The sequence below is a fragment of the Lygodium microphyllum genome, chromosome 6 (assembly GCF_053477565.2).
Source record: "Lygodium microphyllum isolate KBCC chromosome 6, Lygodium_microphyllum_v1.1.10, whole genome shotgun sequence".
Lineage (NCBI taxonomy): Eukaryota > Viridiplantae > Streptophyta > Polypodiopsida > Schizaeales > Lygodiaceae > Lygodium > Lygodium microphyllum.
Genome location: NC_141140.1, coordinates 163,477,531 through 163,489,562, shown reverse-complemented (window position 1 = coordinate 163,489,562; position 12,032 = coordinate 163,477,531). Strand labels below are relative to the sequence as shown.

General features: G+C 43.4%; 1 protein-coding gene across 4 annotated transcripts in view; it reads left to right on the top strand.

Annotated features, from left to right (window-relative positions):
- LOC148035365 (uncharacterized) overlaps positions 1-12,032 on the top strand; it is a 244,427-nt gene that overhangs the window by 155,376 nt on the left and 77,019 nt on the right. For all 4 annotated transcript variants that reach the window (XM_087680397.1, XM_087680398.1, XM_087680400.1 and 1 more), the window contains 5 exons: positions 3,062-3,140; positions 3,253-3,338; positions 3,515-3,598; positions 3,707-3,781; positions 3,889-3,936. In XM_087680397.1, the coding sequence (XP_087536523.1) occupies positions 3,062-3,140; positions 3,253-3,338; positions 3,515-3,598; positions 3,707-3,781; positions 3,889-3,936 (372 nt within the window). The remainder of the gene's footprint in view (positions 1-3,061; positions 3,141-3,252; positions 3,339-3,514; positions 3,599-3,706; positions 3,782-3,888; positions 3,937-12,032) is intronic.

The following is a 12,032-nucleotide window of genomic DNA, read 5'->3' as shown; positions in this document are numbered from 1 at the left end:
GGAAAAGGTTTTCGACTATCTGGACTGGTCTTTTGTTGCAGAGCTTATGTCTGCTATGGGCTTTGGTGATCGGATGTCTCGACTGATCTACATCATCAGTGCAGCGGCGTCTTCGCGAGTCATGTTGAATGGAGGCGTTACCGAGCCATTTGCCCTTGCCCGCTCTGTTAGACAGGGGTGCCCATTGAGCCCTCTCTTCTTTGCCCTTGCGACTCATCCAGTTCTTTCGATGTTATCTCATATGGCAGCTTCCACTCAGTTGGCTGGATTGTCGCTTCCTTCTGGACAACATTTCATTAGTCAATCCTTGGCTGATGATAGTTTTATGATTCTGAGGGTGGATAAGGATAACCTTCGCAAAGCATTGGATGTTTGGGCTCTCTTTGGTCAGGCTTCTGGCCTTTGCATCAATGCATTGAAATCAGCCATTCTCAGTTGCACGGAGTCGGATTTGCAGTCATTGAACTGGCAGGGTATCGTTGTGCCTCGTGGCTTCATTGTCAGGCATCTTGGCTACCCCTTGGGCGTTGATGTTCCCCCAAAGCAGCTTCTACAGTGGACTTCTCAAAAACTGGCGGCTAAGTTCCTGTATTGGAAGTCTCAGGCTTGGCCATTCCATGTTCGCCTCAAAGTAGCCTAGACAATTATGTTGCCGATCCTCACATATTTCTTGCCCTTGCTGCCCTGGACTACTACTACTCTGAATGCTCTGACTCAGTTTATTCGTTTTATGTTATGGAAGAAAGATTCCTTGCATGCAGGCATTTCTTGGATTTCTTGGTCGCATGCGTGCACCCCCAAACTCATGGGTGGAGGAGCTATTTTGGATGCCCAAACTCACATGCTGGCCCTCTGTTGGTCTCTTTTCCACGCCATGTGCTCAGATCATCATCCGTGGGTCGTTATAGCCCATTATTTCCTTGAGGAGCATGGGCTTCGGCATGGCAATACCCAAATCCAGAGTTCGTGGTGGCATGTTCTCCGATTTTCTTGTTCCTCTTCATCACTGCTTGCCCATTTGGTATGTTCCTGGAAACTGGTCCTCCGGAAGGCTCAGTGGCATTCGGCGGAGGATCACTTAGCTGCTAATTCTTTTCAACTGGAATTGCTGGCAGTCTCGCGGTTACTTTCATGGGAAGGTAAACAAGAGCTTTGACCACAATTCAACCGTATGGCACGTTTGGGCTTAACTTCAGTTGCGGATGCCACCCTTACGAGTCGCAATGTGTTAATATCATTTCGTACAGCCAGGAGGATCTTTAGGATCCCTCGTGGATACAGGCATTTATGGGAACAGCTTTTGATGGTGCTCCAGGGCAGACAACCCTTTCCTGCCCTTGCTTCGGATCGTCCTTGGCAGGATTGGGACTTTGAAGGCCGGCTGAGTTTCGGCAAAGCTTCCACTAACCAGGTCTATCATCTTCTGATTAAAGATCATCACTGGCTGGTCACTAAAGCTAATGCTCTATGGGGATTGCGTAAATCCCGGTCATGGTGGAGGGCAACTGTGATGGAAGGGTGGCTGAACAAGACACCCTTCAAATATAACGTCTTTCTTTGGAGGGTGATGATTGGGGGTCTTCCGCTTGCTTCGGCTCTTTCCAAGCAATGAATATCCAATGGCAACTGTTTCTTTTGCACCACCAGTGTCGAATCTGCTCGTCACCGATTTATTTCTTGCCCTATCGCTAAGAAAATATGGTTGTTCTTGTCAGCCGTTTGGAGAGCGGTGGTTGGTTTCTCGCTAAGGCCCTTTGATTGGGTCTTTGTGCAGCCCAAATACCCAACAGCGGCACAGCCACATATGAAGTTCGTGTTTCACTTTCTTTGATATTGGGGCTGTTGGCATAACTGGACCATTCGGAATGCTTTTCTTTTTGATTCCGCCTGTAATGTTCAGCGGCAAATTATTAGGCTTAAGGGTCTCTTGTATTGGCAAATAGATCTTCTTCAGCATTCTCACTTACTTTCCCGGGAGGACTTGCGTCCCTGGCATATGGCAATTTCCTCTACATCTTCGCAATGACCTTGTAACTCTTAGAACTAGAACCGTTTCACATGATGGCTTAGTGCAATCATGTATCTTGTAATCAAGTAAACTTGTACTTTTTTCGTAATTAATACAATTACCTTTTACGAAAAAAAAAAAGAGAGAGTCAAGTTTCAACACTTAAGCCTAGATTCATCTAGAGATATATATCATGCACATGTGCAGGTGGGAGATGTGCTAGGCAGGCGCGAGAGGTGGGAGTCGTGGGAGGTGGGCCTGGCAGTAGGGCGCCAGGGAATCGGGCCAGGCAGTCGAGAGAGGCGCGAGAGGCAGGAGGCAGGTTAGGCAGGCGAGAGGCGGGAGTTAGGCCAACTGGCGCAAGGCGGGACAGGACGCGATAAACGTTTTTTTAAAAAAAATTTAATGCCCCGCTGCTGGAACGGCCGTTCCAAACAGGGAACGGCCTGGAACGGGACAGGGAACGGGCTGGAATGTTCCGCTAGCGTTTCCTGGGCTCGGACCTCCCGGAACATGTTAATCCGTTCTTAAGTGCCGGAACGGGCGTTCCCTGTTTCTATGTGCAACATCCAATCGGCTAACACCCATTTGATAAAGAGGAGGCTGAAATGTAACATCTGAAGCCATCATAGCTTGTGTTGTTGTCCTTCTCCAGTTAAAAGTAGACGAGCTTACAAATGCTATGTCTGATTATAGAATATAAGAATCAGCAAAGTTCCGAGGGAGAACATAGACTCTGTAGCAGTCAATTGAACCTGATTAGTGATCTGGGCCCAGTGAGTCAAGGAGAAACCCAGCTACAGATAGGCATGTGTAGATAGGTTTTCTTGTGAGCTGGATATATAGTCTGTTGTTGAATCTTGCATGTACATGTGGGAGGTGGGTACATTTGCATTTTAATTGCATGTGCTACATACAATCCTGAGTTTGTTTTTGAATTGTGCATCATTATCCTTCATAGTGCTACTGTTTATGGTTGAAACAAAATGCTAGTGCTACTTTTTATGGTTTAATCAAATATATGATAATGTGGTTGATAATTGATTGGATCAGCATGTACTTTGCCGAAGGCTCGCAGACATGAAGCCAAATCTAATGCCAGTATTACCATTTCTGCAAGCTATTCTTCCAGGTATTCTGTACTAATGATGTGCTCTGTCCAGTTCTTCCCACATTCCATGTGGATATTCTGCGTACTGTACGAATTTAAAGAGAAATGGATTGTATGTGTATGGTTGTTACAGCTCTTCGTCCCGCATCTTATACTGATCAGGTCGATGAAAATTTTACTCCTTGGCAAACCTCTACAACTCAACGTGCTTTTTCTCAGGTTTGTATGCTGATTGAGTGTTATGCCCAGGTTAGATTGTAGACCTGTTTCAGGTTTATAAAGCTTCATTTTATGCTAAGCCTCCTATTAAATTATATTGCAATTTTAAATCCTTTGTTTGTGAAAAGTATTGTTAAATGTTGCATGGACCACATAACTTGATTGATGCTTTGCAGGTGGTTTTCCTTGCTACATCACCATTGTATCGACCTCTTCTTGATGCTTGTGCTGGCTATCTGTTATCCTTTTCACCAGCACATGTATGCCATATTTACACAGTTCAAACTTGTAATTAGTTTTTTGGGGCTCGGGGCATTTTATCTAGCTTAGATATTCTTTACAACTTTGGATTTGCAATGTTTGAACAGGAAAAAGCTGCTTGCATCATCATTGACCTTTGCTGCGGGCCCCTTGCTCCATGGATGCCCATGGTGGTTGCAAAGGTTGATGAGATTGAAATTTCTTGTAAATTGCATTGGTGTTTAAAGAACTTTGGAACTTTCTTCTTTAGGTCAATAATGCATTCTCCTATTTTTCTCCCTGTGTGTAGGTGGATCTTGTTTTTGAATTCGTTGAGGAGCTTCTAGGGACCATTCAGGTCAAACTCTGTGCAATCTTGAAGTTTTCATGTATTTCCTTGTTTTACTGTTTGCTAATATAACTTACATGTTTTTGCACTTACTATACCTGTGTGATAGATAATATACAATATACATGCTTTTGAATGCTTACTATACAAACAGTTCCATTTTCCTAATATCTATCAGACAAATAGTGGTGCCAGTTTAAAACAGAGGGTGTGCTGGTGGGAAATTCTAAGTAAATGTGATTATCATGTTTTGAAGGCTCTTGTTATGAGGAGAGTTCATGAGCAGTGGTACATCCAATCTTACTTAGGGATTTGAGAAGAATCTTCACGGTTATATGGGCTAGGTTGATATAATTTTTTACTAGATGAAGGCACAAAAGGTTTGGACTTGTATCCAACAAGAAGCACTTGAGATCACCAGTTGAGTCTTAGTTTCAATTATGGTTGTAGTCTATAAAGTGGTTCTTTAGCTGCTTGTTTTCACAACAGCCTCTTCTTTCATGAAGAAGCTTAAATTAAATTAAGAGTATTTACATCAGGCCTTCTGGCCATCCAAAGAAAATCCCAGCAATCACAAGTGAAGGCAAAAGGCCACCAAAACACACTGCAAAATTATCGGGGGGGGGGGGGGGGGGGGGGTAGTGCACAAATGAGTGGAGAAAACAATATGCAGCCATGGAGCAGCCACTTCAGGGAGGAGTAGGTCTACGGAAACTGAACAAAATCTGCTATAACAATCCTTGAATGCATGCCACATGGCCATGGATACTTGAGGCCGAATTGGCATTATGGGTGCACCAAATATGCTAGAGAGCTATCCACCTGAGAAAATGGAAGAGATATGGATGATCTGGCTGCTGCAAAGTGGTAAAAGAAGGCATCTTGCCCATTACCCAAGAATGGATGGCTGTCTGCTGTTGAGTTGCCAAGGACCGCATGGGAAATAAAGCTCCAAATTTGTTTGGTAGTAGGGTGGGACATGAAAAGATGAATAGGGGTCTCATTGCATCCAGTGCAAAGGATGCAACGGCCATTGGAGATTTTACTTGCCCATAATATATCTCCAGTAGGAAGACCCCCAATAAGCAGCCTGTATATGAAAACTTTTCTTGATAGTGAATCTTGTGTTAGAAATTGTCAATTTTGGGCAATGCCCATGCAATTTGTGTGGTGTGGACACTTTAGTTGATTGATCCACCGCCTTCTGCACTCCGCTAGCCTGCTCAACCATTTGAGCTACCATCTTCAACTTCTCAAGGTGCCCAAAATTTGGGGACAAATCAATACCTCACAACTTGACATTGCGCAATGTCTTCTTGATTTGCGCAAGAAATTTGGGGCTTTTTGGTCTAGAGGCTTTGGCATGCATCTCAAGGTGGATTCCAGCTGCTGTTCATTGGTGGCATGCATCGTGTGGTGGCACTTTGGCACAAATTCAAATTGGGAGGTGTAAATTTCTTCAACTTCTTTGAAATTTTGTGAAGAAATGGGGCTTTTTGTGGAAATGCATTCCAAGGTAAGAAACATCCGGTAAAAAGCATTTAATTGCTGTTACCGTCAGATTGAGTGGAAAACTTTGGGAAAATTTAGTAAAGTTTGATGAGACTTGGCATTAAGTTGTTGTAATTTGTACTTTTGTGGGCATGCATTTTGAGACATGTGTGGTACATCAATGCATTGCTGTTATTGGCAGGTTGAGTGCTGTTTTTTGTGATAGTGGACACACTTTGGCATTTTTTTTGACAATTTGGTTCTTGTATCTTAATGTTGAGGGGATTTTTGGTACTCTGAGGAGGACACTCTATACTTCAGCTGTGAAGTATTTGGCGGCAGATTTTTGTCCATTATTGATTGCATAACACGTTAGGGGTATAATGATTAGAGCAGCATCCTTGATATCCTCACTCAGGAGGAGAAACCTGATGGCACGAACTATCCATTATGGAGTTTTATGGTCCACAGCCTTCTTGTGGTGGTGGACTTGTGGGGCTATGTCATAGGTGATTTGCAGTGATTAGGAGGTCTTGTACCTCAAACACCTCAGTGCAATGCTTGAGGAAAAGTGACTGGTGCTGCTGTTGTTGCTACCACTCCTCCCTCTCCTATCGAGGATCACAGGAAGTGGGACTCGAAGGATGCACATGCACTTTCTTTGATTGCCTTATCAGTGATAAAAAGAGTAATTATTTTGCACATTCAGTCTTATAGAATCTCAAAATCAGCTTGGAATGTACTTGAGTGCATGTTTGTAGCATGCAACGAGGCCAGGATATCCTATATCCGTAGAGAGTTGGCCAACATGAACATGGGTGAGGGTTATAGCATGATAGATCACCTTTCTCACATATAGGATTTGCGTGAGCAGTTACTCAATGTTGATGAGGTCATTTAGGATGCATTGCTAAACTTCACATTGAACTTTGTTCTTGAGCCATATCTTGGTTTCCACATCTCTTTGATGTTGTCGGGGGGTACAGGAGATCCTTACATTTGCGAGTTGGAAGGCCTCTTGTTGCAAGAGAAATAAGCTCAAAAGAATGTTGCATTGCATTTAGGTGATGTGGCTATGCTTTCCAAGTATAAATGCAAAGGAAAAGCCAAGCAAAACACAGAAAATTTGCAAAAGAGTGATGCTCCAAAGCCATAAATTTAGGTTGTCTAAGACACACAAAAGTCTAAAAAGAAGGGGAAATGTTATTATTGCAAGAAGCGTGGTCACTATATTGATAAATGCAGGAAGAGATTGGCCAAAGAGGACTCCGGGTTGGCTGTCTCAGAGACATCAGCTAACAAATCTATTGATGGTGATTCTTTAGCCAACTTTATCGAGGAGGATTATGCATTTCTCTTAAGCAGTTATGGTTCTTCAATGGCAGATTCTGCATTTAATGCCTGCTCAAACGCAATGCACATGGTATTTTGATAGTGGGACGTCAAAGCATATCACTTTCAGGAAGTTTTTGTTTATCTCTTTGCATTTAGCCCCTTCTTAGAAGTGTGTTACATATGCGAATAGTAGCATTAAGATGTATGTGGCATTGGTACAATCACTATTATTGCTACAAATGGTTCTAATTTCATGCTTCTAGATGTCGTATTCGTGCTTGGCATGACAAGGGACTTATTTTCTATCTCTTCTGTTAATAAGCATGGGAGAAATGTATTGTCAAAGACAGATAGATGGACTATGCAGTTAGGTTGTTCGGCACCCTGTATAAGGGTCTCTTTTTGTTGGACACCTATGATAGATAGTCTAATGATGCTTTGGCAATTACTAAATTTTCACCCGCAATGCAGAATGCGGAGCTATGGTATACCCACTATGGACGTATGTGTTTTGGGAGTTTGATGACCTTTCAGAGGTTTCATATAGCAGATGCATTGCCTCTAGTGGAGACTCCACCTCCTCATGCATGCGAGGTATGTATTTTGGGAAAAATGCATAGGTTTGCTCTTAAAAAGGATGCTGTAGTGCATGCTGTCCGAAAAATGCAGCTTATTCACTCTGATGTTTGTGGTCCCATGAGGACGTGCACTTAGGGGTTATCTTTACTTTGGTATTTTTATTGATGAGTACTCTGTATATATGGGTGTATGAGCTGAAGGAAAAATTTGATGTATTCATGCATTTTAAATATCTTTTTGCAAAGCTTGAGGTTGAAGCTGGCTTGAAAGAGCAGACACTTCGCATGGATTTGGGAGGGGGGTACATATCTTGTGCTTTTGAGACATAATTTGCTTGATCATATCATTACGTATCAAACCACTATTAGAATGACCCCTTAGGCAAATGTTGTTGCTGAAAGGAAGAATCAGACTCTTATGGAGATGACTTGGTGCATGCTGATCATAAATTTTAGCTAGAATGCCTTTAGTGTGCAGATCATATGTTGAATGGTGTACCCACCAAGGCATTGAAGACAATAATACTGTTCGAAGCTTCGCATGGCATGAAATTCAAAGTTGACGACTTTTAGGTGTTTGGATTCATATCTTATACACATGCTTTGAAAGAGCTTCATGGAACGCTTGATGATGACAAGGTTGTTAAATGCATATTTTTTGGCTACAGTCTGGAGAGCAAGGGCTATTGCTTGTATGACCCATAAAAAAAGAAAGCTTGGTAGGCCACTGGGTAGCCGACATGCACCCTTTGTCCGATGCTGTGTCCTCTCTGGGGTGACTACTTGGATTCCCTTGGTAAGATAATCATCGTGTCTGTAGTCTTGGTAGGCCACTAAGCAGCCACCGTGCATGCTTTGTTCGATGCCCTAGCTGCTTTGGGGTGGGACGCCTTGGGGTCAATAAATATCAAAGTGGCTGGCCTAACCTTTCTGCTCGATTTTGGGCCTAAGAGGATGTGTTGAGCTTAAAGATGCTTTTTAGCTGATTAGCATTCTTAAACAGTCCCAAAACACACCTAATTAATGAAAAACCCTAAAAAGGGGAGCGGTCCGAGAGAGTTTCAGTGGTCTCCCAAAAACCCTAATTTTTGGGGCACCCTTCCACATCTATAAATAGACAGGCTGCCCCCATTCAACCTCATTCCGTCTGTGCAGGTTTCACACTCCCTAGTGCAGATTGCAGCCATTAGTCTACCTCCACGTGGCTATCAAGCCTTCGCGACTGCTGCCACCTCTCCCTCGAGTGTCGCAGTGCCTTGGTGCCTTCTTCCAGTTGTTGCCCACTGTCTTGCACCATCTCCTAGGCTGCGTTTGGCCTCCAGCTGCCATCGCCAATATCTCCAACATCAGGCGACATCCTACAGCTTGCGTTTGCATCCTTTTGGAGCCGCCTTGTGTCATCTCACCCCTCTGCAGCTGTTGCCTCTATCTCTGGCAGCCCCTGGTGTCAGTGTTTTCAGTTTCCTCTCTCTTCACACTTCGACTTGTGGTCACAAACTCGGGATCTGTCTCCGGTGGACGTCACCCTATGACATTGCTTTGCCCTTGAGCACACTGTACACTCTTACATTCATTTACAGCATTCATTCACTTCAAAGTTGTGTTCTCTCTCTCCCTTCTTCTATTTGTGTTTGAGTTTCTGTGTTTGAGTTTTGAGTTTTGCGTTCAGGGTTTGAGTTTTTGAGTTTTGCGTTTGGGGTTTGAGTTTTTCCCTCTGTGCTGCGTCTGTCTCTTTGTGTTTGTGTTGTGGTCGTACACTGTGTGTCCTCAGTGCAAACCCTAGTAGTTTTCTTCACAAGCACATCATCCTTGATTGTGGACCAAGTCACAACTAAAGTATCGACAGGTAGAATGCACAACCTCGGAAAGAACCTTTTGTGGACCCAACAAAGATTTGTAATACTGGTGGCACATTTAAATAATAGATATAGGCTCAATAACCATGTCACCTTACTCATTCATCAAACAGACAATGTTCTTCTGTGCATATTGGTGGCATATACGAGCTAAGAAATGATGGGTTTGATAGTTATTATCATGCAAAGCATCCAGATGGGCTAGAAATTTATATTTAGCATATTCCTCCTCTTCAAGAGCTTGGGCATTGCATTTCAACTCCAACAATCTGTTTATGCCCCGTGACTCCTAATTGTTGCTGCCATAGTTCTGTAAGTTCTGGCTCCAAATCTCTAGTAAGAAGGAAGGATAAAATAAACTAGATGATTTAAGAGTGTTTTTCTCATGGTGTCTTTCTAGGTCTTATCATGGTGCCTTTAATGAAGGTGTAGCTTTTTGAATGTGCTGATGCCAGCAGCCAGACATGAGGAATGTAGTATGAGAAGCTACACATTGATTTTATTTTGCATATTTGATTAGTGTATATACTTGATAATCTGATAGTTCCATCCATATCTACAAAGACCTGAGAGAACAACTGTTTTCAATTTGTGTGGTGTTGAAAAGTAACAAGCTCAACAGGAGTCTTATATGCCCAAGTTATGTTTCGATTGGTGTTTCTTGAATCTATCATTTGAGCAGTACATAGAAGTCTTGAGACAGAGACATGAGAGGCACATACCAATGCTTGGATATCCTCTGCAGACTCATGCTTATGCTTAATTTGTTTGTCGAGGAGGTGGCACAGACCTTGAGAGAGTCGAGCAAGATATGCTAGGAGGTGGCGCTCTGCGTGAGGCAATAGTGTTGGGAAGAGAAGAGGCTTTTTGTGCTATGACCTGACAACCATCCAATTGTTTCTACAACTCCCATGGATACCACACACTTTAGACTGAAGAGCTTCTTGTGCGAGCTGCATTAGTGAGCATAAAGAATAGGAGGTCAGATTTTTCTTTTTGCACCTCAGCACACTGGCCTTCTAGGCCCAGAAAGGACATACTATTTGCAAAGAGTTCTTCTAGGTACATCGATCCAACACATCAAGGGATCAAGTTGGGAGCCTTTGAGATTAGTATGGTGGAGTTAGGTCTTGCCTAAAGGAGGTTATAAGACTAGGCACTAATTTGTACAAATTTCAAAAAGCTTTTTCAACAAGAGATCATATCGGTTTGAGTGCTCCGCTACAAGAATGAGGTGGTAGTGTGTCCCATTTTTGGTCTTATAGGAGATGGGGTGATCCCTTTCTCACACCTAAGTAGGAGATTCTTTGAGCCTTCTAGTGATAGATTGATAGAAGTGCCCAATGAAGCATGGGTTCTCTGAGAAGCTCTTTTTTCAACCTTGGGAGGAGGTGAAGGACCCTCTGCTACAAGCGTTTTAGGAGATCTTCAGTTCTGGGTGGATACGTGATAGTGTGTTTGTTGGCATAGTCTGGCTTCTCCTCCTTGCCAACTCGGGAAGCAGGGGAGGGGCTCTTAACTGTAGCTTACTCATCACCCTCTTGTTAATGGACTATAAGGCAGTTGCAAAGATGATCACTAACAAACTTCGGCCCTTCCTTTCAAGCATCATTCATGACATGCCAAAGTGAACCCAACAGTGGGTGAGCAATGAAATATTCTTCAGGACTTTGAGAAAGCCTATGATGGGGTTGATCGGGACTTTCTGGAGGGTGCCATAGCTTGGTCGGGACTTTCTGGAGGGTGCCATAGCTTGGTTGGGCTTTCCTTGGTACTTGGTCTTACCAGTTTGTAGGTCGTTTAGCAGGTGACCATAGGAGCGTGGAAAGGAGGGTCAGTTAGGTAGGGCTGTCCTTTGACTCCATACTTGTTCCTACTCTTTGCAGAGTCAATGCCTTATTTCCTTAGATTGAGAGTCAGCAGGTTTGAGGGGTCGTAGGTCACCTTTGTGGACGAAGGGAGAGTTGCCATGGTAACCATGAAACATGTTTCACAAGGAGTGAAATGTGAAACCTGTTTCACTGCTGAAATGTTTTAGACTTTCAGTATGCAATGGCTTGCCTATTTGTTAAAAGACAGTTGAACCTATGCATTGTGAATGTGCTATTCTGGCATTTCATGTAGCGTTTGGCCTCAGACCTATTCAAGTGTGAAACCTATCATGCTGAAACGCAACGTTTCAGGGGTGAAACTTTTTGTGGTTACCTTGAGAGTTGCTGAGCTCAAAGTATGCAGATGGCACAATATTTTATGTTGAGGAGAATGAGTTGATGCTAGAGAGTGAGATTGGCATTCAGAGGTATTCTATGTGACAACTTCTTTGAAAATCAACTGGCTCAAGTTAGTGGGTTTTCTTACAAATCCTGACTAATAGCACTATCTTGAGAATTCACCTGGGTTTCGGATGAGTGAGTAGAGGGTAGAGAATCAGATTCTTTGAGTTCTATGGTGGGACTCAACATCACAGCAGCCACACTATTTATACTTGTGTTGGATTCATGCAGTAGAGGTTGACCTATTGGAGCAGACTTGTCTTGCACAGCAGGCTGAGGTCTACTTATCAGATAGGTTCTATTAGTGACGGCTTGGTATATTGCCTCATGCTGGTGTGTCTCTCCATCTTGAGTTTCTCAGCTACATGGGTTAGTCTGGAACTTTTTGTGTTCGGGCTTGGATAGGCCCAGGGATTTGCAGTCCAAGCTCGTCTAGGCAAGCTAGCGGTATGAGGGCTTACATCAGGTGTGTCTCTCCATCTGGAGTTTCTCAGCCACATGGTTTAGTCTGGAATTTTTTGTGTTGGATAGGCCCAGGGATTTGCAGTCGAAGCTCTTCTAGGCAAGCTTGT